Raw genomic sequence first — 26,510 nt, forward strand, 5'->3', positions numbered from 1 at the left:
GTTAATGTGCAGAAAACCCAGGATCTTACGAGAGCAGAAATCAGTGAAGCAGATATCAGAGCACAAGTCAGAATTGGGGCTAGCAACAGTAGATGGGCCAGGGTGTGCATGCACATTTCCAGATATCATCAACAGTAATACAATCAGGGCACGGCACTTCAATATTTTGTCTTACACATTCACCCTCTGAATGGCACACATACACAATCCATGTCTCAATTGTCTCAAGGCTTCAAAATCCTTCTTCAACCTGTCTCCTCGCCTTTCATCTACACTGATTGAAGTGGATTTAACAAGTAACATCAATAAGGGATCATAGCTTTCATCTGGATTCACCTGGTCAGTCTGTCATGGAAAAAGCAGGTGTTTCTAATGTTTTGTACACTCAGTATATGTCTATATCATAAGCCTGTTCAGTTTGTCCCTAGTCAGCACCTGTACTTTCACTTATTCACCCTGTCATCAGTCCCTATGTGTTTCTCTGGGCAGCTGCCTCACTGAAACACTTCCTGGCCTTGAGAGACGTTGCAAGGATACAATTCATGGCACACAACGCTTTATCCAGAGTACATTCATTTAGAAATATGCTTAACAGTAAATATAATAATACTAAAAGCATCTACTTAACCAGATGATCTGCTGTGTGGATGTACTTTAGCACGGACCAGCATTACTCTGCCGGCTTGTGACAAGAGGAGAGGGTACTCTCTAAAGCTATTACTAAAGGCAGAGCGCACCTAAAATCCTTATCCTGAAAGTAGTCTATGGACTAATGGAAAGTAGGCCTATGCTAAATGACTTGAGTTGTACTTACTTTGGAGGTGATTCATGCAATTTAGATCATGCTTATAGTGTGCTATTCACTCCTATTTGTTTTTGAGAGAGAGAGAGAGAGAGAGAGAGAGAGAGAGAGAGAGAGAGAGAGAGAGAGAGAGAGAGAGAGAGAGAGAGAGAGAGAGAGAGAGATCTACCTATCAGGGAGAACTCTCTTGGAGTAGAAATCTGGGAGTCCATCATCAAGAGGAGTGACAGCTCCGTTTTCAGTGCAATGCTGGGGATGGGGAGAGAGATATTTCAGAATTACGATACTATTCTTAAACATCCATTTATATTCCAGAAATAAAGACTGATTTCCCACACTGTTTGTAAGTGCTTATTGGAGGGGCTTACAATTTATTATTTAATGTTCTGTTGGTAATAATACAAACGGTTTATACTAGCTTCAGAGAGATGACTTAACCCAATTGGAGTAATTCACTTAGTATAGATTACCCTGGACCCAATCCAATTCATTCTGAAAAATAGAGCAGCATGCTGCCACTGCCGGGAGGCCCTAACATTTGGGAATATGGGGTGGGAATTATGCATGAACCATAAATTAAGTCAAAGTTGTATTATCATTACTTTAATCACATGAATAATGGTTATTTTGGAGTAGAAAATGTGCTTGGGCACGCATGCAAAATGTATAAATAATGGCTATACTAAATGCTTGTTAAATAAACCAGATGTATCAATATTAACATCAGGTCTATTTAACAAGCAATTAATATAGCCATTAGTTATACATTTTGCTTGTATCAAAAGGGAATATTGTCTTTGTAGTGGTCATTAGCTATGCAAATAACATCTGTATTCTGTCTTATTAATATGCAAGTATCTCGATGTAACTCCATGAGGTTTTAAAGTTCACTTATATTAACTATGTGTTGCCATATCAGTGTCTCCTTAAATGTATCATTTATTAGCTAATATATCTACGTCTTTGTGCTTCTGCACTCAGATGAGAAATCTACTACAGCAGGGTCCTCTCGGTGTATACAATATTCATAAGTGAATATATAAGTGAATATAGTTCCTGTATTTCCATATTCATAGTTAAGTATCACACACAGTCAGCAGTTCAGTAGTATACAGTACCATTCAGAAGTTTGGGGTCACTTAGAAATGTCCTTGTTTTTCAAAGAAAAGCACATTTTTTGTCCATTAAAATAACATCAAATTGATCAGAAATACAGTGTAGACATTGTTAATGCTGTAAATGACTATTGTAGCTGGAAACGGCTGACTTTTTATGGAATATCTACATGACGAGTTTCAGAAGAAAGTTCTTTGTTTCTGGCCATTTTGAGCCTGTATTCGAACCCTCAAATGCTGATGCTCCAGATACTCAACTAGTCTAAAGAAGGCCAGTTGTATTGCTTCTTTAATCAGAACAACAGTTTTCAGCTGTGCTAACATAATTGCAAAAGGGTTTTCTAATGATCAATAAGCCTTTTAAAATGATAAACTTGGATTAGCTAACACAACGTGCCATTGGACCACAAGAGTGATGGTTGCTGATAATGGGCCTCTGTACGCCTATGTAGATATTCCATAAAAAATCTGCCGTTTCCAGCTACAATAGTCATTTACAACATTAACAATGTCTACACTGTATTTATGATCAATTTGATGTTATTTTAATGGACAAAAAAAAGTGCCTTTCTTTCAAAACCAAGGACATTTCCAAACTTTTGAACGGTAGTGTATATTCCATACGGGGTGGGATGTCAGCTTCCTCTTACTGTGTCAGAGGGGGCGTGTCCTGCTCGGTGCCTCCGTGGGGGCCTCGGCCTAACCCGCGTCACATGATGTAGAGGTGCACCCTGGGTAGGGAGTTCAGACAGCCCCTCACAGGATGCGGAGCGAGAGAGGGCTGAGAAAGAAGAGGACGTAGAGGGGGGCGGGGAGGAGCTGGAGTCATCACACAGGCCTGAAAGAGAGAGCGAAAAAAAGATGGAAAGATGACGAGATGAGAGCGAAACAGATGCATAAAAGGGAGAGAAATGGAGAAGGAAGCGGCGAGGGGGTAGAAGTTCCCTTAGCAGTCATGTGGTGCTGTCATCTGTGCTTGAAATAAATACTGTTTAAAAACTACAACAATTGGCAACTGCACTCAAATATGTTGAGGCAGTAATGGGTTCAGGTTGGCATGCACACAAACCATTAATGGCTCACTCAGAGAGAGAGAAGGAAGGAGAATGAGGGAGAGGGAAAGAGGGAGAGAAAAACAGACACAGCAGGACACAGTCACTAATGGACCTATAAAAGAGAAAGAGCTGGGAGGAAGAGAGAGATAGAGGGATATAGAGAGATAGTGGGACGGAGACATACTCACTCAGTCTGGTTGAAACGGGTCGTATTCGCCTAGTTCTAGAGCTGTGCTTCTTAATGGCAATTGTGTCCTAGAGAGGGAAGAGAAAGATGTCAAAACACCAACACACATCCTAAACAGACAATGTCAACACACAATGCTTAACACCTAGCCAGCCTGCCAGCTTAGTGGAGTCTGCCACTAGCATAGTCAGTGTAGTCAGCTCAGCTATCCCCATTGAGACTGTGTCTGTGCCTCGACCTAGGTTGGGCAAAACTAAACATGGCGGTGTTCGCCTTAGCAATCTCACTAGGATAAAGACCTCCTCCATTCCTGGCATTATTGAAAGAGATCATGATACCTCATATCTCAAAATAGGGCTACTTAATGTTAGATCCCTCACTTCAAAGGCAGTTATAGTCAATGAACTAATCACTGATCATAATCTTGATGTGATTGGCCTGACTGAAACATGGCTTAAGCCTGATGAATTTACTGTGTTAAATGAGGCCTCATCTCCTGGTTACACTAGTGACCATATCCCCCGTGCATCCCGCAAAGGCGGAGGTGTTGCTAACATTTACAATAGCAAATTTCAATTTACCAACAAAAAAAATGACGTTTTCGTCTTTTGAGCTTCTAGTCATGAAATCTATGCAGCCTACTCAATCCCTTTTTATAGCTTTACAGGCCTCCTGGGCCATATACAGCGTTCCTCACTGAGTTCCCTGAATTCCTATCGGACCTTGTAGTCATAGCAGATAATATTCAAATTTTTGGTGATTTTAATATTCACATGGAAAAGTCCACAGACCCACTCCAAAAGGCTTTCGGAGCCATCATCGACTCTGTGGGTTTTGTCCAACATGTCTCTGGACCTACTCACTGCCACAGTCATACTCTGGACCTAGTTTTGTCCCATGGAATAAATGTTGTAGATGTTTTTGATCATAATCCTGGACTATCGGACCACCATTTTATTACGTTTGCAATCGCAACAAATAATCTGCTCAGACCCCAACCAAGGAGCATCAAAAGTCGTGCTATAAATTCTCAGACAACACAAAGATTCCTTGATGCCCTTCCAGACTCCTTCTGCCTACCCAAGGACGTCAGAGGACAAAAATCAGTTAACCACCTAACTGAGGAACTCAATTTAACCTTGCGCAATACCCTAGATGCAGTTGCACCCCTAAAAACTAAAAACATTTGTCATGAGAAACTAGCTCCCTGGTATACAGAAAATACCCGACCTCTGAAGCAAGCTTCCAGAAAATTGGAACGGAAATGCGCCACACCAAACTGGAAGTCTTCCGACTAGCTTGGAAAGACAGTACCGTGCAGTATCGAAGAGCCCTCACTGCTGCTCGATCATCCTATTTTTCCAACTTAATTGAGGAAAATAAGAACAATCCAAAATGTCTTTTTGATACTGTCGCAAAGCTAACTAAAAAGCAGCAGTACCCAAGTGAGGGTGGCTTTCACTTCAGCAGTAATAAATTCATGAACTTCTTTGAGGAAAAGATCATGATCATTAGAAAGCAAATTACAGACTCCTCTTTAAATCTGCGTATTCCTCCAAAGCTCAGCTGTCCTGAGTCTGCACAACTCTGCCAGGACCTAGGATCAAGAGAGACACTTAATTGTTTTAGTACTATATCTCTTGACACAATTATGAAAATAATAATGGCCTCTAAACCTTCAAGCTGCATACTGGACCCTATTCCAACTAAACTACTTAAAGAGCTGCTTCATGTGCTTGGCCCTCCTATGTTGAACATAATAAACATAATAAACGGCTCTCTATCCACCGGATGTGTACCAAACTCACTAAAAGTGGCAGTAATAAAGCCTCTCTTGAAAAAGCCAAACCTTGACCCAGAAAATATAAAAAACTATCGGCCTATATCGAATCTTCCATTCCTCTCCAAACATTTAGAAAAAGCTGTTGCACAGCAACTCACTGCCTTCCTGAAGACAAACAATATATACGAAATGCTTCAGTCTGGTTTTAGATCCCATCATAGCACTGAGACTGCACTTGTGAAGGTGGTAAATGACCTTTTAATGGCGTCAGACCGAGGCTCTGCATCTGTCCTCGTGCTACTAGACCTTAGTGCTGCCTTTGATACCATCGATCACCACATTCTTTTGGAGAGATTGGAAATCCAAATTGGTCTACACGGACAAGTTCTGGCCTGGTTTAGATCTTATCTGTCGGAAAGATATCAGTTTGTCTCTGTGAATGGTTTGTCCTCTGACAAATCAACTGTACATTTCGGTGTTCCTCAAGGTTCCGTTTTAGGACCACTATTGTTTTCACTATATATTTTACCTCTTGGGGATGTCATTCGAAAACATAATGTTAACTTTCACTGCTATGCGGATGACACACAGCTGTACATTTCAATGAAACATGGTGAAGCCCCAAAATTGCCCTTGCTAGAAGCCTGTGTTTCAGACATAAGGAAGTGGATGGCTGAAAACGTTCTACTTTTAAACTCGGACAAAACAGAGATGCTTGTTCTAGGTCCCAAGAAACAAAGAGATCTTCTGTTAAATCTGACAATTAATCTTGATGGTTGTAAAGTCGTCTCAAATAAAACTGTGAAGGACCTCGGCGTTACTCTGGACCCTGATCTCTCTTCTGACGAACATATCAAGACTGTTTCAAGGACAGCTTTTTTCCATCTACGTAACATTGCAAAAATCAGAGATTTTCTGTCCAAAAATTATGCAGAAAAATTAATCCATGCTTTTGTTGCTTCTAGGTTAGACTACTGCAATGCTCTACTTTCCGGCTACCTGGATAAAGCACTAAATAAACTTCAGTTAGTGCTAAATACGGCTGCTAGAATCCTGACTAGAACCCAAAAATTTGATCATATTACTCCAGTGCTAGCCTCCCTACACTGGCTTCCTGTTAAAGCAAGGGCTGATTTCAAGGTTTTATTGTTAACCTACAAAGCGTTACATGGGCTTGCTCCTGCCTATCTTTCCGAGTTGGTCCTGCCGTACATACCTACACGTACGCTACGGTCACAAGACGCAGGCCTCCTAATTGTCCCTAGAATTTCTAAGCAAACAGCTGAAGGGAAGGCTTTCTCCTATAGATATCCATTTTTATGGAATGGTCTGCCTACCCATGTGAGAGACGCAGACTCGGTCTCAACCTTTAAGTCTTTATTGAAGACTCATCTCTTCAGTAAGTCATATGATTGAATGTAGTCTGGCCCAGGAGTGTGAAGGTGAACGGAAAGGCTCTGGAGCAACGAACCGCCCTTGCTGTCTCTACCTGGCCGGTTCCCCTCTCTCCACTGGGATTCTCTGCCCCTAACCCTATTACAGGGTCTGAGTCACTGGCTTACTGGTGCTCTTTCATGCCGTCCCTAGGAGGGGTGTTTCACTTGAGTGGGTTGAGTCACTGACGTGATCTTCCTGTCTGGGTTGGTGCCCTCCTTGGGTTGTGCCGTGGCGGAGATCTTTGTGGGCTATACTCGGCCTTGTCTCAGGATGGTAAGTTGATGGTTGAAGATATCCCTCTAGTGGTGTGGGGGCTGTGCCTTGGCAAAGCGGGTGGGGTTATATCCTTCCTGTTTGGCCCTGTCCGGGGGTATCATCGGATGGGGCCACAGTGTCTCCTGACCCCTCCTGTCTCAGCCTCCAGTATTTATGCTGCATTAGTTTATGTGTCGGGGGGCTAGGGTCAGTTTGTTATATCTGGAGTACTTGTCCTGTCTTATCCAGTGTCCTGTGTGAATTTAAGTATGCTCTCTCTAATCCTCTCTTTCTCTCTTTCTTTCTCTCTCTCGGAGGACCTGAGCCCTAGGACCATGCCTCAGGACTACCTGACATGATGACTCCTTGCTGTCCCCAGTCCATCTGGCCGTGCTGCTGCTCCAGTTTCAACTGTTCTGCCTGCGGCTATGGAACCCTGACCTGTTCACCGGACGTGCTACCTGTCCCAGATCTGCTGTTTTCAACTCTCTAGAGACCGCAGGAGCGGTAGAGATACTCTTAATGATCGGCTATGAAAAGCCAACTGACATTTACTCCTGAGGTGCTGCACCCTTCGACAACTACTGTGATTATTATTATTTGACCATGCTGGTCATTTATGAACATTTGAACATCTTGGCCATGTTCTGTTATAATCTCCACCCGGCACAGCCAGAAGAGGACTGGCCACCCCTCATAGCCTGGTTCCTCTCTAGGTTTCTTCCTAGGTTTTGGCCTTTCTAGGGAGTTTTTCCTAGCCACCGTGCTTTTACACCTGCATTTCTTGCTGTTTGGGGTTTTAGGCTGGGTTTCTGTATAGCACTTTGAGATATCAGCTGATGTACGAAGGGCTATATAAATAAATTTGATTTTTGATTTGAATGCTTACTATGCTGGTGCCCAGCTCCTCGTCTGTGATGTCCAGAGAGTCTCTGTGTCTGTGTGACCTCCTGCCTGTCCCTCCGTCACATGTCCCCTCCCAACGCTTCACCTGGGACACCTGACGCGTCTGGGACAGGGAGCAGACACTACACATGAATAAATGTATTATGAAGGTTGTTATGAATGATACTGCAACGCTCATAAAGGTGTTATGACTGGTTTCATAAAGGTGCTATAAAGGTTGTTATGAATGTTACTGAAAAAGTGTATACTGGTGTTATGAATGCCTTATTTGTGCCCCTTCAAGTAAATTGTTGCTGGTTATGGTAGGCAAAAGGTGACAGAATGGATATCCGGCCTATAGACAAACAGACACACAGACAGACGGCAGCATGTCTATACCAGGGTCTTTTGAGTGGCGTAGAGCTCCTGCAAGATCTGATCCACAATGGAGTTGGTGAGATAGGAAACCACTGAGAGCTTCACCTCTCTGGGAGAGGGGGAGAGAGACAAAGAGAGGGAGAGGGAGCAGGAGAGGGAGGCAGGGCAGAGAGGAGGGGGAAGACAGTATGATGGAATGAGTTCACAGATATCCATACTGATTAAATTGAACAAATAAGACTGCATCGCTTATCTTCCTCCTTCAGCTCCCCCTCTTTTTCCTTCCTTCCTTCCATCCCTCCCTTCTTCCCTCCCGTTCTTACTCCAGCGCGCGGTGGATGTCCTGAGCTGCTCGCTCCATCAGGGCCGTACGGATGGCTGAGCGAGGGATGGACACGCGCTCAGAGACGGACGAGAGCGGAGGACTCAATCTCTCTGCTGCAGAGGAGGACAGCGGGCACAGCTCACGACAGAGAGACACCATGGAGTCAACTATCACCTGTCAATCAACAAGCCAATTAAACAATCAATAAATCAATGAAATATTCAACCAATCCCTGTGTAGAAAAAAAAAATATGAAGAAGTAAATCAAAAGTTTATATAAATATGTGATGTATTGAGGATTGCACCTGTAGTTCCTTGTCAGCTGCCTTGGCCAGTTCTCCTGCCAGTGAGTCCAGTCTTTGTCTGACTGGCCCATCTACTGACAGCACATGAGCTAGCTCACAGAGGGAGGGGTACAGCTGAAAAAGAGAGAGGGAGAAAAAAAGAGAGAGAGAAAGAGTGTGTGTGTATGAGAGAGAGAGAGTCATATTAATACACAAATAATGGGGTCGATGTGTGACATTGGGATCAAAATGTCAAAATGATTTCAATGCAGTTCCACATGTATAAAAGTTAATATATGCAAATGTACCCATTAACTGCACCAATACAACAACATAGACAAAGGCCTATACATATTTTAAGCAGGGTTCATACAGACATTGGCAAGTCAAATTCAATGTTATACAAGTATATAATTTAAATAATTATACATATAAGGCTTAATATATATCCCCAACCCCTCCCCCCCAAAAGCATGAAAAAAGTGTCAAAAAGTAGGCCCTTAACAGTTTAAGAATAATGCATTTTTTAGGCCTTGCCAATGCATTGATATTCAAATTATTATTATAGTACATTCTAAAATATGTGAGAATAATGTGGACATTGCCTGACTAAATCGATTAGATTTGAAGCAGCGGGAAACAAACGAAAGTGGTCACATCTCTCACAGAAATGTATAAAAAAATGAAATCACGGATAATTATAAGGGAGCAGGAGAACTTATAAATTGGCTACAATAATTACAATGACTTTTCAAGCACCAAAATTTAGAAAATGTCTGATTTTCAAGGGATGGCCTATTCTGGTAATTGAAGTACAAGTTCAAATAGGCTACTTCAAGCCCCTTGTATTTTTTTTTTTAATTGCAGGTGTAACAATGGAAACCAAAATGTATCTGTCATGTTATTCCATTACCAGATCATATTGTGGATAAGCCCACTATGTTATGTAATTTGTTGTCATTATATCCAGAATAATTCATAGGAATAGCGTTGGGTGTTGCGCAATAGTCCAATTGCGCACAGTAGACTCCGTGTCCAATCCGAGGCAGAAAAACATATGAAAACATGAACACATTAAATTGATTCTTTCTCTGTTAAATCTAAAAAGACACTACTGTAAATCAAGCAGACAACAACAGATGATTAATTTGCTAGTGCTATTAGATTCAATGTGGATCCAGGTGTAACCGATGTGAAATGGCTAGCTAGTTAGCGGTGTTGCGCGCTAATAGCGTTTCAATCGGTGACGTCACTCGCTTTGAGACCTTGAAGTAGTGGTTCCCCTTGCTCTGCAAGGGCCGCGGCTTTTGTGGAGCGATGGGTAACGATGCTTCGTGGGTGACTGTTGTTGATGTGTGCAGAGGGTCCCTGGTTCGCGAGGGGACGGACTAAAGTTAAACTGTTACACAGGCGCACCTGCGTAAGGAATGAGACGCCAACATTTTCTGGACATTCCTCATGAACACCTTTTTTTCCCAGCACTTGGGCTGTTGTTGCATTGCATGTGCTATGACAACAGCTGTTCATCACTTGACTGTCATTTAGAAAATTCCTTCCTGGATCAGATGATGATGTGTGAAAATATCATGGCATAACTAATCAGCTGGACACCAAATACACATCCAACAAGTATTATGCATAATTATTGAAGAACCATTTTAATGACAGTATCGATTTAGGTTTTAAGTATCAAGGTAAGGTGACTCTGTTGGTTACAAGCATTCAATTTTGCAATCGCGATTATTATTTTAGATTTGTGTGCCCATGAAAACTGTTTTCACCCCGTAACATAAGAAGAAGCGAAATGTTATGTAGTTACAGTGCATTTCTGAGATCTCTATACAAGAAAAAGCTAGAGCCAGTACTCTTATAGAGTTAAATTTCTAATTGAACTGATTAATGCTTAATATATAACGACAACTTACACTGCCATAAATGCAAGGACAGAAAAGTAATGTTTCATGTCACACGATTGTGGACAAATCCGTCAAGACACTAAACATGATTAACGGATAAACAGAGGTTTTAAATCAACTCGTGAACTTTATTGAATATAGCTATGATCCCACCTTATATCGTAATGTAATGACATGGCAAAATGTGCCAGATTATTATCACATAATAGATTATTATATTATTATTATTATAATGACCTATCAACAGCTGTAACAAGTTGTCCAGTGTGTGAAATCCTCACTGGTACCCTAGTGTAAAGGAAGACCACATACACTTGAACACTCAACTACAATCGAGAGATTAGAGAAATGATTCAGGTATGCACACACGCTTACCGCGCGAGAGTTCCTGGCCTCCTTCAGCACTTGTTTAGCAGCTTGAATCTCCTCCATCTCCCCTACTCCACGCAGCACACACACCTGCTGCTGCACACGCACACACAGACGCTCCATCACCTGGGAAACAGAGAACAGAGAAGCAGGAGGAGTGTCAGTAAAGACATACAATGGATACATACTGTGTGTGATTGAGAGACAATGAGTTGAGCCATCATCAGAGCAATATTATTGAGAGACAATGAGTTGAGCCCTCGTTAGAGCAATAAGCCATCATCAGAGCAATATTATTGAGAGACAATGAGTTGAGCCCTCGTTAGAGCAATAAGCCATCATTAGAGCAATATTATTGAGAGGCAATGAGTTGAGCCCTCGTTAGAGCAATTAGCCATCATTAGAGCAATATTATTGAGAGACAATGAGTTGAGCCCTCGTTAGAGCAATTAGCCATCATTAGAGCAATATTATTGAGAGGCAATGAGTTGAGCCCTCGTTAGAGCAATAAGCCATCATTAGAGCAATATTATTGAGAGACAATGAGTTGAGCCCTCGGTAGAGCAATAAGCCATCATTAGAGCAATATTATTGAGAGACAATGAGTTGAGCCCTCGGTAGAGCAATAAGCCATCATTAGAGCAATATTATTGCTCTAACGATGGCTCAACTCATTGTCTCAATTACACACATAAACTAACACACATATACAGTGCATTCGGAAAGTATACAGACCCCTTGACTTTTTCCACATTTTGCAATGTTACATACAGCCTTACTCTAAAATGTATTAAATTGTTTTTCCCTCATCAATCTACACACAATATCCCATAATTACAAAGTAAAAACAGGTGTTTTAGAAATGTTTGCAAATGTATTAAAAATAAAAAAATGAAATATCACATTTACATAAGTATTCAGACCCTCAGTACTTTGTTGAAGCACCTTTGGTAGCGAGTACAACCTCAAGTCTTCTTGGGTATGACACTACAAGCTTGGCACACCTGTATTTGGGGAGATTCTCCCACTCTTCTCTGCAGCAGTTCCTCTCAAGCTCTGTCAGATTGGACAGGGAGCGTCGCTGCACAGCTATTTTCATGTCTCTCCAGTGATATTCGATCGGGTTCAAGTCCAGGCTCTGGCTGGGCCACTCAAGGACATTCAGAGACTTGTCCCGAAGCCACTCCTGCGTTGTCTTGGCTGTGTGCTTAGGGTCGTTGTCCTGTTGGAAGGTGAACCTTTGCCCCAGTCTGAGGTCCTGAGCACTGGAGCAGGTTTTTATCAAGGGTCTCTCTGTACTTTGCTCCGTTCATCTTTCCCTCGATCCTGACTAGTCTCCCAGTCCCTGCCGCTGAAAAACATCCCCACAGCATGATGCTGCCACCACCATGCTTCAACGTACGGATGGTGCAAGGTTTCCTCCAAACGCTTGGCATTCAGGCCAAAGAGTTCAATCTTGGTTTCATCAGACCGGAGAATCTTGTTTGTCATTGTCTGAGTCCTTTAGGGGCCTTTTGGCAAACTCCACGTGGGCTGTCATGTGCCTTAAGGGATACCTTAATTGAGCACAAACTTCTTTATGAACTACAATCTGGCTTTAGAACAGCTCATTCCATTTATACTTGCCTTATCCACCTTTCTGACCACATTAAGCAGGAAAGTGAGAAGGGGAACTATACAGGTAGGGTCATGTTAGACTTGCAGAAAGCTTTTGACACTGTGGACCATGATATTCTCCTGATGAAACTGAAATGCATGGGTCTAAATTATGTGGCAGTGAATTGGTTTAGGTCTTATCTGACCAACAGAACACAAGTATGCAATGTTGGTGATGTTCTGACAGAGGCCAAAGAAATATCAGGTGGAGTTTTAGGGCCTCTCTTATTTCTTATATACGTTAATGATATGCCAGATACAGTAAAGTGCAAACTCTTGCTTTATGCTGATGATTCAGACATACTGGTGTCAGGGAAGGATACAGTTTACATAGAGGAGACCCTGAGTAAGGATTTGCATTTTGTTAGAGATTGGTTGTCTGACAATAAATTGTCACTACATTTGGGAAAAACTTAATCGATTTTGCTTGGAACAAAACGTAGATTGCTTAGGGCTGACAAGATAACGGTAAACTGTGCAGGCAAGGAGATTGAATCTAAAACAAGTGTATCTTATCTTGGTGTGTCCCTAGATCAATCCCTTTCTGGAGACCTGATTGCTGCCAAAATTCTTTCTAAAATGGCGAAAAAAATTAACATTTTATATCGTAACACTAGATTTTTTAACATTAAAGTTAAGAAACTGCTTGTCTCAACCTTGATTCAGTGTCATTATGCCTGCTCTGCTTGGTATAGTGGTCTATCAAAAAAGCTGAAAAAGTGAATGCAGGTCATGCAAAATAATGTTACAGGTACTGTATATGCTGAATGTCCCCCCTAGAACCCACATTGGGGTACAGGAATTCTGGGAGGTGGGCTTGTTGCCTTTGGAGTCAAGAGTGGACCAATTTATTTGAAGGATCGGTATGATGTGCAATTAATAAATTGTTTTAATGTGAAATGAATATGGGTGATTTTTAAGGTTAGGGAGAAGTGCAGATATAAATGAACGTATTTAAGGTTGTTTGTAATTTTGTCTTGCCTTTTAATCATTATATGTGTTATTGTTTTTACCATCGAGGACCACTTTGGAAACAAGCGTTTTAATTAATACTTTCAAGTGATATCCTCTGGATCCACATTGTACATTTTGTTGTATTTGTCTGTTACCCAAAATAAATTAAATTCAATGCTGCAGAATTTTTTGGTACCCTTCCCCAGATCTGTGCCTCGACACATTCCTGTCTCGGAGCTCTACGGACAATTCCTTCAACCTCATGGCTTGGTTTTTGCTCTGACATGCACTGCCAATTGTGGGACCTTATTTAGACAGGTGTGTGCCTTTCCAAATCATGTCCAATCAATTTAATTTACCACAGGTGGATTCCAATCACGTTATATCCTTAAGGATGATCAATGGAAACAGGATGCACCTGAGTTCAATTTCGAGCCTCATAGCAAAGGGTCTGAATACTTAGGTAAATAAGGTATTTCTGTTTTTTAGAAATGAATAGGAACCTGTTTTTGCTTTGTCATTATGGGGTATTGTGATGTCATTATGGGGTGTTGTGTGTAGATTGATTAGGATTTTTTTTTATTTGATCCATTTTAGAATAAGGCTGTAACGTAACAAAATGTGGAAAAGTCAAGGGATCTGAATACTTTCAGAATACACTATACATTAGCTACCTGTTCAGCAGTGCTGGTGACCAGGCCCTGGTGCAGCCGTAGAGCCTGTCTCTGAGAGAAGCGCTGAGTCTGGTTGTTCCTCAGCAGAGCACGCTGGATCTGATGGCCACAGATAAAAACCATTCACTCACACAGGCAATACTACTGTGTGACAATGTCAATGAAGCAGAGTCAATTGAAATGGAAAGGGCAGTGAGAGAGAGAGAATGATGGTGCCAGTAGAGAAAGGAAGCAGTCGAGGAAAGGAGAGGAAATGGAGAGGCAGAAGAAAGGAGATGATGGTTAACAGAGAGTTGGAGGGAGGATTTAGATGGGAGCATAAGGAGCCCACCTTGGTCAGTGCCTGCTCTGTCCTCTCGGGGGCGCTACGGTACGCCTGGCTGATGTCACTGAGGGGGAGGGGCATGTACTGCAAGGTGAAGTTACTGGGAGAGAACACATCGGAGGTGAGAGAAAGACAAGGGGTTTGAGTTAGGAAGGAGACAGAGAAAGGAAGGAGATAGAGAGGAAGGAGACATAGCAAGTTTCAATGTGTACAGTAAGCTAGGTTTGGTTCACATGTATCTGAGTTGATATGTTAGCCAGCTAATTCTGAAAATTCTCTCTGAACAACAGGACATCTAAATTAGACATAGCTTTTGGCATCCCCATGTCTATTGGAAGCTATTTAAATCAACTCTCTTGCTTCCTGTATTTTTTTATTTTATATTAAAAAAAAAACTTTTTCTCCCCAATTTCATGCTATCCAAATATTAGTAGTTACTGTCTTGTCTCATCGCTACAACTCTCGTACGGGCTCGGGAGAGACATGCGTCCTCCGAAACACAACCCAACCAAGCCGCACTGCTTCTTAACACAGCGCGCATCCAACCCGGAAGCCAGCCGCACCAATGTGTTGGAGGAAACACCGTACACCTAGCGACCTGGTCAGCGTGCACTGCCCCCGGCCCGCCACAGGAGTTGCTAGTGCACGATGAGACAAGGATATCCCTGCCGGCCAAACCCTCCCTAACCCGGACGACGCTGGGCCAATTGTGCGTCGCCCCATGGACCTCTCGGTCGCGGCCGGCTGCGACAGAGCCTGGGCTTGAACCCAGAGTCCCTGGTGGCACAGCTGCCTTAGACCACTGCGCCACCCGGGAGGCCTGCTTCCTGTATTTTGAGTGTACAAATTCATCAAAGGGGTCTGTAAAATAAGCTATAGCAAGCTATAACGGATTTAGAAGACTGAGTGTGTGTATGTGTGCGAGCATGCATGTGTGTGTTTGACGAACAAATAGTCTCACTGTTCAAGGGCTCGAGCCACATCCAGGAATCCTGTAGCTGAGGTGTTGTTACGATCCCACGTCACACTCCTTTCAGGACAGGGGAGAGGAAGTGTTAAAAACAACCATCACCATACCTGACAATACCCTCTATCTCTCTCCTCCCCGCTCTCTGCCTCTTACCTGAGTGTGGTGTTGATCTGTAGGGCTTTGCTCAGCATCTTGGCTCCAATGTCCTCCAGGCTGTTCCCACTCAGGTCCACCTTACGTAGGCAGGTGTTACTACCCAGAGCATTTACTAGCACTGTACCGCGAGAACGCAGCCGCGAGTCAGCCAGGGAGAGGGACTGGAGGGCCTGAGGAGGGACAGGGAAGAGGGAGAGAGAAAGGGTGTGGCGTGAGGGAGACGGGAGAGTGCAAGGCAGTGGGGGTGAGATGGTTGGGTGAGAGGTAAGGGTGGAGACCAGGTGAAAGGTAAGGCAGAAGAAGAGGGTCGGACAGGACAGAGGACAGAGAAGGAGATGACAGTGGAGAGAGATGGTAAAATGCTGCTGTGAACAGTTGGGAGCAGTGCTGAGGAGAAACGTAGGAACTCAGCATTTGTAATAAACAGAGCGATGTGTCATAGCTTTGTACACAAAGTGAATCATTCAGAAGGCACAATATGTTACATGCCACAGTAACAGGGCCGTGGAGTGATATACATTAAGGAAAACACAATTTTGTAGAAGATAAAGTGTTTGAGAGAGTACCATGTCAAATACAGTATGTGAGTGTGGTGAATGTCAGTATTTGACCAGTTTTCACTGAGGTGGACTCCAAACAAGTTGTAGAAACATCTCAAACATCTCAAAAATAAAAATAAATGTTTACACTGTCACTTCTGCATTATGTTACCAAACCCGCCCAAAGGATTACAATGGCAGAACATTTTAGAACAAGGCGGGGCTTCCAATTTGGCCAGATAGTGACGACCTGTATCAAGGCTGGTTAATGTGACTGAGTAAATTAATGTCTATAGTGTTTGTGCATTTGTGTATATACTCTGCAGTACAATCAGTGAATATAAAATGGAATATTATATTGTGTAATGTGTGAATGTTGTGTGAATTGTGATGCATTCTCACTCACACATTCCTCCTCCTGTATGAGTTGGACCAGCTTGTGTAGGATTTCCTCCAGCACCCTGTAGATAGAGCCATGGGGAGATAGGCAGTTCAGACTACACTCAACAGGAGCTCTGGCACTAGTCATTTCCTGCCGCTATCGTAATCATCCCAGTCTGCCTGAGGAAAATCAAGCCGTGAAGCAAACTGACACACGCACACACATGCACGTGCACACGCATGCACCCACAAACAGACACCCACACACAACCACACACACACACACTGTGCCTTTGTAGTGCTTTACCTGCTGCTCTTGATGTTGAAGTTCTTGCCCAGATACAGGTGCTTTAGGGAGGTGTGTCTGGAGAGAGCTGGTAGGACTGAGAGAAGGTCTGCATCCAGCCCTGTAAACACAAACCACAAACCCAACTACATCAAATATATACTTTCTCATCACAATTGGCTACCTGATTATTGCAGCTCAACTGGTGTAACTTTTGTTGATAATTTCGATACCTTTTGGAAACAAAACCAATTTTATAAGGAGGATGGGATCCATCCGAATAATTTGGGTTCCTGGATCCTTTCACAGCATTATAAAGCTGCGTCGAGACAAGGACGTATCAATGACCCAAGCCCAGCTCGGTTAATACCTACCATTATGTCGCTAAGTTGTCACAATGCTTCAGCAAATGTACATTATCCAAGGGGCGTTGGTAGACACAATGTAAGTAACCTAATTTATGTCCCTCTAACTGCCCTGCTGATTCTACAGCTATTGTATGCAGTAATCAAGTGCCTATGAACCAGAGATATACTGTTAGCACTCAGGCGGTGTGCCCAAGTAGGAAATACACTGTGTGCAGCTCACCCTGCACTAACATACATAACATGCGCATGAGAGGATCTGTGAGAAGAATGGGAGAAACTCAACATATAAAGGTGTGACAAACTTGTAGCGTCACACCCAAGAAGACTCGATGCTGCCAAACTTATGTAAATGAAATATTTACATTTTTTAATTGTAATAAATTAGCAAAAATTTCAACAAATTCAATGTTTGCTTTGTCATTATGGGTATTGTGTGTAGATTGATGAGAAAAAAAAGAAGAATTTCATGAATTTTAGAATAAGGCTGTAAAGTCAAGGGTTCTGAATACTTTCCGAAGGCACTGTATGTAGCTTAAGAAACAAGGTTCATGAAATCAATAACTTGATAGTAACAGATGACATTCATATTCTGACTATCTCTAAAACTCACTCAGATAATACCTTTTGATGATACAGTGGTAGCAATACATGGTTATAACATCTACAGAAAATGCAGAAATGCTAATGGTGGAGGTCCTGCTGTTTATATTCAGAACCACATTCCTGTAAAGCTTTGAGAGGAACTCATGTTAAATACTATTGAAGTAATATGCTACAGGTTCATCTGCCTCACCTAAAGCCCATTCTGGTGGGAAGCTGCTATAGACCACAAAGTGGTAAAAGTCAGTATCTGGATAACATGAGTGAAATGATTGATTATGTATGTGATATCAACAGAGAGGTATATTTTCTTGGTGATTTAAATATTGACTGGCTTTCATCAAACTGCCCACTCAAAAAAAAGCTTCAAACTGTAACCAGTGCCTGCAACCTGGTTCAGGTTACCAGTCAACCTACCAGGGTAGTTAAACAGCACAGGAATGAAATCATCAACATGTATTGATCACATCTTTACTAATGCTGCAGAAATTTGCTTTAAAGCAGTATCTAAATCCATCAGATGTTGTGATCACAATATAGTAGCCATATCTAGGAGAACCAAAGATCCAAAGGCTGGGCCTAATATAGTGTATAAGAGGTCATACAATACGTTTTGTAGTGATTCCTATGTTGTTCGTATGTTGTAAAGAATAATTGTTGGTCTGTGGTGTGTAATGAGGACCAATCAGATGCTGCACTTGACACATTTGTGAAATTGCTTTACTAATAAGCATGCACCCATTAAGAAAATTACTGTAAAAACTGTTAAATCCCCATGGATTGATGAGGAATTGAAAAATTGTATGGTTGAGAGGGACGAGGCAAAAAGGAATGGCAAATAAGTCTGGCTGCGAAATCTATTGAGAAATCATGTGACTAAACTAAATAAAAATAATAAGAAACTATACAATGAAACAAAGATAAATGATAGAAAGAATGATAGTAAAAAGCTATGGAGCATCTTCAATTACATTTTGGGCAAAAAGGCAAACTCAGCTCTATCATTCATTGAATCAGATGGCTCATTCATCACAAAACCCAGTGATATTGCCAATTACTTTAATGATTTTTTCAGTTGCAAGATTAGCAAACTTAGGCATGACATGCCAGCAACAAACACTGACACTGCACATCCAAGTATAACTGATCATATTTGGAAAGACAAGCATTGTAATTTTGAATTCTGTAAAGTCAGTATGGAATAGGTGAAAAAAATAAAAAAATACCCACAACAATGACAAGCCACGATATTGCGGACGATATTTCCACTCCTATTTGCCGTATCTTCAATCTAAGCTAACTAGAAAGTGTGTGCCCTCAGGCCTGGAGGGAAGCAAATGTAATTCCGCTACCCATGAATAGTAAAGCCCCCTTTACTGGCTCAAATAGCCGACCAATCAGCCTGTTACCAACCCTTAGTAAACTTTGGGGAAAAATGGTGTTTGACCAGATACAATGCTATTTTACAGTAAACAAATTGACAGACTTTCAGCACGCTTATAGGAAGGACATTCAACAAGCACAGCACTTACACAAATGACTGATGATTGGCTGAGAGAAATTGATGATAAAAAGCTGTTTTGTTATATTATCGATCATAGTCTGCTACTGGAAAAACATATATATTGTGGCTTTACATCCCCTGCTATATTGTGGATAAAGAGTTACTTGTCTAACAGAACACAGAGGGTGTTCTTTAATGGAAGCCTCTCCAACATAATCTAGGTGTGCCAGTGTGTCTATGTACACTACCGGTCAAAAGTTTTAGAACACCTACTCATTCAAGGGTTTTTCTTAATTTTTACTATTTTCTACATTGTAGAATAATAGTGAAGACATCACAATTATGAAATAACACATATGGAATCATGTAGTAACCAAAAAAGTGTTAAACAAATCAAAAGCGTTACTCTGCCACTATCAACAAGGCAGGTCATTCAGGCTCTAGTTTTGTCGCACCTGGACTACTGTTCAGTCGTGTGGTCAGGTGCCACAAAGAGAGATGTCGGAAAATTATAATTGGCTCAGAACAGGGCAGCACGGCTGGCCCATAAATGTACACAGAGAGCTAACATTAATAATATGCATGCAAATCTCTCATGGCTCATGGCTCAAAGTGGAGGAGATATTGATTTCATCACTACTTGTTTTTTGTAAGAAGTGTTGTCTGTTTAAACTACTAGCACACAGCTCAGACACCCATGCATGCCCCACAGGACATGCCACCAGAGGTCTCTTCACAGTTCCAAAGTCCAGAACAGACTATGGGAGGCGCACAGTACTATGTAGAGCCATGGCTAAATGGAACTCTATTCCACATCATGTAACTAATGCAAGCATTAGTGTCAGATAAAATAAACAGATAAAAATACACCTTATGGAACTGCGGGGACTGTGAAGAGACACACACACAGGCATAGACAGACGCTTACACATACACATGATAAGACACGCACTCTACCCACACGTACAAATACACACTTTCTACCTGGTTTAAGTTGTTTAAGTTCCGAAAGGAGTATCTTTGTACTCAGACCTCTTTGGGTCGCGACTGGTGTAGAGTGCAGTGTACCACACTGTGCCATAGTGGTGCAGTCTGTCATTGTGCTCACCGTTGTCAGAGATGTCCAGGGTGGCGATGGAGGAGACCCTGGGGAACAGCTCCTGGATCACAGCAGCTCCTGCAGATTTCAGCTGGGACAGAGAGAGAGAGAGAGAGAGAGAGAGAGAGAGAGAGAGAGAGAGAGAGAGAGAGAGAGAGAGAGAGAGCGGGCACACGCGAGAGAGAGAGAGAAAGACAACATTTGTGGAAGGAGGACTTTTAAAGCACAATAAGACGAGACCTTGAGAAAAGATTGTTTCTATGTACAGTGCCTTCGGAAACGTATTCAGACCCCTCAACTTTTCCCACATTTTGTTACGTTACAGCCTTATTCTAAAAATGAATAAATCGTTTTTCCCCCTCATCAATCTACACACAATACCCCATAATGAAAAAGCAAAAACAGGTTTTGAGAAACTGAAATATTACATTTACATAAGAATTCAGACCCTTTACTCAGTACTTTGTTGAAGCAACTTTGGCTGCGATTACAGTATCAAGTCTTCTTGAGTATGACGCTACAAGCTTGACACACCTGTATTTGGGGAGTTTCTCACATTCTTCTCTGTAGATCCTCTAAAGCTCTTTCAGGTTGAATGGGGAGAGTTGCTGCACAGCTATTTTCAGGTCTCTATAAGAGATGTTCAATCAGGTTCAAGTCCGGGCTCTGGCTGGGCCACTCAAGGACATTCAGAGACTTGACCTGAACCACTCCTGCATTGTCTTGGCTGTGTGCTTAGGGTCGTTGTCCTGTTGGAAGGTGAACCTTCGTCCCAGTCTGAGGTCCTGAGCGCTCTGGAGCTGGTTTTCATTAAGGATCTCTCTGTACTTTGCTCCGTTCATCTTTGCCTCCATCCTGCCTAGTCTCCCAGTCCCTGCCACTGACATCCCCACAGCATGATGCTGCCACCACCATGCTTCACTCTAGGGATGGTGCCAGGTTTCCTCCAGATGTGATGCTTGGCATTCAGGCCAAAAAGTTCAATCTTGGTTTCATCAGACCGGAGAATCTTATTTCTCATGGTCTGAGAGTCCTTTAGGTGCCTTTTGGCAAATTTCAAGCGGGGTGTCATGTGCCTTTTACTAAGGAGCGACTTCCGTCTGGCCACTCTAACATAAAGGCCTGATTGGTGGAGTGCTGCAGAGATGGTTGTCCTTCTGGAAGGTTCTCCCATCTCCCCAGAGGTTCTCTGGAGCTCTGTCAGAGTGATCATCGGGTTCTTGGCCACCTCCATGACCAAGGCCCTTCTCCCCCGATTGCTCAGTTTGGCCGGGCGGCCAGCTCTAGGAAGAGTCTTGGTGGTTCCAAACTTTTTCCATTTAAGAATGATGGAGGCCACTGTGTTCTTGGGGACTTTCAATGCTGCAGAATTTTTGTTGGTACCCTTCCTCAGATCTGTGCCTCGACACAATCCTGTCTCGGAGCTCTACGGACAATTCCTTCGACCTCATGGCTTGGTTTTTGCTTTGACTTGCACTGTCAACTGTGGGACCTTACAGTGCATTCGGAATGTATTCAGACCCCTTGACTTTTTCCACATTTTGTTACATTACAGCCTTATTCTAAAATGGATGAAATAGTATTTGGAAATTTATTACAAATTAAAACTGAAATATTACATTTACCACAGGTGGACTCCAATCAAGTTGTAGAATGATCAATGCAAACAAGATGCACCTGAGCTCAATTTCGAGTCTCATAGCAAAGGGTCTGAATACTTTAAATAAGGTATTTCTGTTTTTTTGAAATTTCTAGAAACTTGTTTTTGCTTTGTCATTATGGGGTATTGTGTGTAGATAAATAGCTGCGCAGCAACACTCCTCATCCAACCTGACAAAGCTTGAGAGGATCTGCTGAGAAGCATGGAAGAAACTCCCCAAATACAGGTGTGCCAAGCTTGTTGCATCATACCCAAGACTCAATGCTGTAACAGCTGTCAAAGGTGCTTCAACAAAGTACTGAGGAAAGGGTCTGAATACTTATGTAAATGTAATATTTTATTTTTTATAAATGAGCAAAAATTGATTAAAACCTGTTTTTGCTTTGTCATTGTGGGGAATTGTGTATAGAAAAAAAGGGAAGGGGTCTGAATACTTTCCGAATGCACTGTATATAGACAGGCGTGTGCCTTCCAAATAATTTCCAATCAATTGAATTTAGCACAGGTGGACTCCAAACAAGTTGTAGAAACATCTCAAGGATGATCAATGGAAACAGGATGCACCTGGGCTCAATTTCAAGTCTCATAGCAAAGGGTCTGAATACTTATGTAAATAAGGTATTTCTGTTTTTTATTTTTTATAAATGTGCCCCAAAAAATGTAACCTGTTTTTGCTCTGTCATTCTGGGGTATTGTGTGTAGATTGCTGAGGATTTTTTTTTTACTTAATCAATTTCAGAATAAGGCTGTAACGTAACAAAATGGGGAAAAAGTCAAGGGGTCTGAATACTTTCCGCAGGCACTCTGTATCTACTGTACACTAAGTCCTTACTTGAAACATAAGAAAAGAATGCCAGAGAGACAGAGATGGGAAATTATAAAGGCCAGCAGGAATTGAATGTTCTGTGTGCAGAGTGACAGACAAACAGACAGAAAGACAGACTTGTACCTCACAGCCACTGATGTCCAGGTGAAGGTCATTAATGTGAGGGTTTGTGGTCAGACCTATGAAAAGAGACCTAAAGAAAGACAGAATGGGAAGAAAATACAAACAATATGTGATAGGTGGAAAGGGTATTGACTTGTTTTACAACAACAAAGACCATTTTTCCTCCTCCTCTGTCCGCAAGTTCACATCCTTTAACTCAGTCTCAAGTGCCATAGCGACCAGTGTGTTTTGCAGCTAAACTTGCCCCTGTCATTCTAGTGAGCTGTAGGTGTGTGAGAGAGAGCAGGGGAGAATAGGAGAATAGGGGAACTGACCTCAGGGAATCAGGGGGTAACTTCATAGAGGCCAGGCTGACATGGGTGAGACTGAAGGCCGAGCTGAAGAACTGGCGGAACAACGGCAGGGTCTCCTTCACTTTCCTAGGAGAAGAGAGAGGTCAGAGGGAGATGAACGAGAGAGGAGAGGGAGAGCAAAAGGAGGTATAGATGAGTGGTATAAAGTGGCGAGAGGATTGAGATTAAATGAGAAAGAGAGAGAAAATGAAGCTGGCCAAAGAGGAGGGAGCAAGTTGGGTCAGATGATGAATAGCTCTGCTTAAATATTCATGAGTCTTATCTATGCAGACAGCTCTGCAAGTTCTCGTTTAAATCGACCCGACACACCCACAGAGAGGAAACACAATGTTCCAGCGGTTCCCACAAAGCTCATTTCTGATTTCTCATTTGAGGGAGCAACAGAGATAAAGGCAGATAGAGAGAGTGAAAAGAAAAAGAGAGAGCAAAAGATGAAGCCTGAGGATTTCTGAAGAAGAAAAGATTTCTTGCTAAAATTAGTGTTCTATCTTCACTCAGAGCCTCAAAGCGTTTTTCTGCCACATCACACCAAATAAATAGTTAATCTCAAATATGTGACTAACCTGTGTGAGAAGGAATTTTTGGAGAGATTCAAGTAGGAGAGATCAGCACAACACCCCCTCAGCAGAGCCCCAAATAGCTACGCGAGAGAGGAGAGACAGTTGTGTTGTGCAATTTTAGTGGGAAAGAGAAAAAGATAGGGGTTGAGGATTATAGAGGATGAAAAACAGAGACAGAGGTTGCAAAGGGTGTAGAGAAACTCATTAAATCCTACATTATATAAGTGTGCAAATGAAAATCTAACTCACAGAGCCACTAGATACTCACAGAGTCAACGGCACAGTCAGTGTCAGACAGGTCCAAATGGACCAAACAATTAGGCTGGGAAAGGAAAAGGTACAGATTCTGTAGAAAGAGAGAGAAAAGACGATAATGTTTAACTGAGAAACTCACGCATAAGGCATAATCAGTGCATTTACTTTACCTTTGGTTTGTATACAAAGTGTGAGTGTATGTACACTGAGTTTACGAAACATTAGGAACACCTTCCTAATATTGAGTTGCAACCCCTTTTGCCCTCAGAACAGCTTCAATTCGCCGGGGCATGGACTACAAGGTGTCAAAAGTGTTCCAGAGGGATGCTGGCCCATGTTGACTCCAATACTTCCCACAGTTGTGTCAAGTTGGCTAGATGGGGCCTCCCGAGTGGCGCAGTGGTCTAAGGCACTGCATCGCAATGCTAGCTGTGCCACTAGAGATCCTGGTTTGAGTCCAGGCTCTGTCGCAGTCGGCCGCGCCCGGGAGACCCATGGGGCGGTGAACAATTGACCCAGCGTCGTCCGGGTTAGGGGAGGGTTTGCCGGCAGGGATGTTCTTGTCCCATTGCGCTCTAGCAACTCCTGTGGCGGGCTGGGTGCAATGTGCGCTGACACGGTCGTCAGGTGTACGGTGTTTCCTCCGACACATTGGTGCGGCTGACTTCCGGGTTAAGTGGGCATTGTGTCAAGAAGCAGTGCGGCTCGGCTGGGTTGTTTCGGAGCACGCACGGCTCTCGACCTTCGCCTCTCCCGAGTCCATACGGGAGTTGCAGTGATGGGACAAGACTGTAACTACCAATTGGATACCACGAAATTGGGGAGAAAAAGGGGTAAAAAAATGGTTTTATAAATAAATAACATTTAAAAAAGACAAATAACAATAATAAAAAGTTGGCTGGGTTGTGTTTCGGAGCAGGCACGGCTCTCGACCTTCGCCTCTCCCGAGTCCATACGGGAGTTGCAGTGATGGGACAAGACTGTAACTACCAATTGGATACCACGAAATTGGGTATCCAATGTCCAATGTCCATTCTTGATACACACGGGAAACTGTTGAGTGTGGAAAACCCAGCAGCGCTGCAGTTCTTGACACAATCAATCTGTTGCGCCTGGCACCTACTACCATACCCCGTTCAAAGGCACTTAAATATTTTGTCTAGCCCATTCACCCTCTGAATGGCACACATACACAATCCATGGATCAATTGTCTCAAGACTTAAAAATCCTTCTTTAACCTGTCTTCTCCCCTCCATCTACACTGATTAATGTGGATTTAACAAGTGACATCAATAAGGGATCATATCTTTCACCTGGATTCACCTGGTCAGTCTATGATAAGAGCAGGTGTTCCCAATGGTTTGTACACTCAGTGTATGCGTTTATGTGTGTGTGTTTTCTGACCGAAGCGTCCTCCCCAGACAGGACCCCAGGGTTCTTGCTCAGGTCCAGGTGCAGTAGAGAGTTGGAATACTCATCACTGGAGCACAGAGCCTGAGACAGAGACACCACACCTGAGACACACAGAGAGGGTGAGGGGGAAGCCAAGAGAGATGCATTCAGCTAGCTAATGCAAATTTACCAAAGGGGGGGGGGGAAACACTTCAGAACATTTTGAATTATGTGATTCTCACCTACATCTGTCAGCAGAATCAGACTGTGCGGTATCATTCTTAATTCAATATTCAGTATTCAAACTCTCAATAAGTGTGGGAAGTAATAGAGAGCAGGTCGCTTGAAAGACGGTTACCATGGGGACACATCGTAAATCTTGAAGCTGTTGTATAGTAGACACAAAACATGACAACACACTGAGCTGTTCAGGGGGGACTTACAGGGGGTACAGAGGTTTATATCACCTCAGCTATAAATCTAGCATGCATGGCTTAGTGACTTGTTCAATCAGCTGTTGCAGCTTCATAAAACCCAAATGTAGCCAAAGGTGTTCATTAACTGATTCTCCAGCTGACTGTCCCTGTCTGCTGAGTTACTGCCCTGTATTAATGTCAGGGGACGCTGAGGGGATGTGTATGCTTCTGTAACACGGAGGAGGACAGGGAGGTGGGGCCTTCTCTCTGGGTGGGGCTGGTAGAGAGAATGAGAGATGGAAGGATGGAGAGATGAAGCAGTCCAAACCTTTGGAGTTAAGGGAGGTCTTGGAGAGGTTGAGGAGACGCAGTCCTTTACTGAGACGACACACCTGCTGGATGAGGTTAGACACACCTACACCAAAAGCAAGAGACAGAGGGAGGAGAGATGTCACTAAAACAGAAATAGGCAAATGTGTGAGTCTAACAGGAAATAAGGCATCTGCTTGGTACCTTGGTTGTCCAATGTGTTGTGTGCCAAGTTCAGAGAGTGGATGACAGCAGCAGGATTCTCTGAGAGTGCAACTGACAGCTTCTGCGCAAAGTCACTGAAACATACAC

The 26,510-nt window shown here is 42.7% G+C and overlaps 1 protein-coding gene across 5 annotated transcripts in view; it reads right to left on the reverse strand.

The window, feature by feature from the left end:
- Positions 1 to 26,510, reverse strand: part of LOC139578587 (capping protein, Arp2/3 and myosin-I linker protein 3-like) — a 62,932-nt gene that overhangs the window by 24,274 nt on the left and 12,148 nt on the right. For all 5 annotated transcript variants that reach the window (XM_071406408.1, XM_071406406.1, XM_071406404.1 and 2 more), the window contains exons 11-32: positions 26,403 to 26,497; positions 26,218 to 26,304; positions 25,486 to 25,595; positions 24,094 to 24,171; positions 23,829 to 23,905; positions 23,227 to 23,331; positions 22,913 to 22,982; positions 20,313 to 20,394; positions 16,754 to 16,853; positions 16,472 to 16,526; positions 15,524 to 15,696; positions 15,362 to 15,430; positions 14,407 to 14,500; positions 14,076 to 14,174; positions 10,798 to 10,917; positions 8,528 to 8,641; positions 8,221 to 8,396; positions 7,919 to 8,006; positions 7,524 to 7,643; positions 3,161 to 3,227; positions 2,568 to 2,755; positions 972 to 1,051 (exon numbers count right to left, since the gene is read on the reverse strand). In XM_071406408.1, the coding sequence (XP_071262509.1) occupies positions 972 to 1,051; positions 2,568 to 2,755; positions 3,161 to 3,227; positions 7,524 to 7,643; positions 7,919 to 8,006; positions 8,221 to 8,396; positions 8,528 to 8,641; positions 10,798 to 10,917; positions 14,076 to 14,174; positions 14,407 to 14,500; positions 15,362 to 15,430; positions 15,524 to 15,696; positions 16,472 to 16,526; positions 16,754 to 16,853; positions 20,313 to 20,394; positions 22,913 to 22,982; positions 23,227 to 23,331; positions 23,829 to 23,905; positions 24,094 to 24,171; positions 25,486 to 25,595; positions 26,218 to 26,304; positions 26,403 to 26,497 (2,247 nt within the window). The remainder of the gene's footprint in view (positions 1 to 971; positions 1,052 to 2,567; positions 2,756 to 3,160; positions 3,228 to 7,523; positions 7,644 to 7,918; positions 8,007 to 8,220; positions 8,397 to 8,527; positions 8,642 to 10,797; positions 10,918 to 14,075; positions 14,175 to 14,406; positions 14,501 to 15,361; positions 15,431 to 15,523; positions 15,697 to 16,471; positions 16,527 to 16,753; positions 16,854 to 20,312; positions 20,395 to 22,912; positions 22,983 to 23,226; positions 23,332 to 23,828; positions 23,906 to 24,093; positions 24,172 to 25,485; positions 25,596 to 26,217; positions 26,305 to 26,402; positions 26,498 to 26,510) is intronic.

The sequence above is a fragment of the Salvelinus alpinus genome, chromosome 6 (assembly GCF_045679555.1).
Source record: "Salvelinus alpinus chromosome 6, SLU_Salpinus.1, whole genome shotgun sequence".
In the NCBI taxonomy this organism is placed as follows: domain Eukaryota; kingdom Metazoa; phylum Chordata; class Actinopteri; order Salmoniformes; family Salmonidae; genus Salvelinus; species Salvelinus alpinus.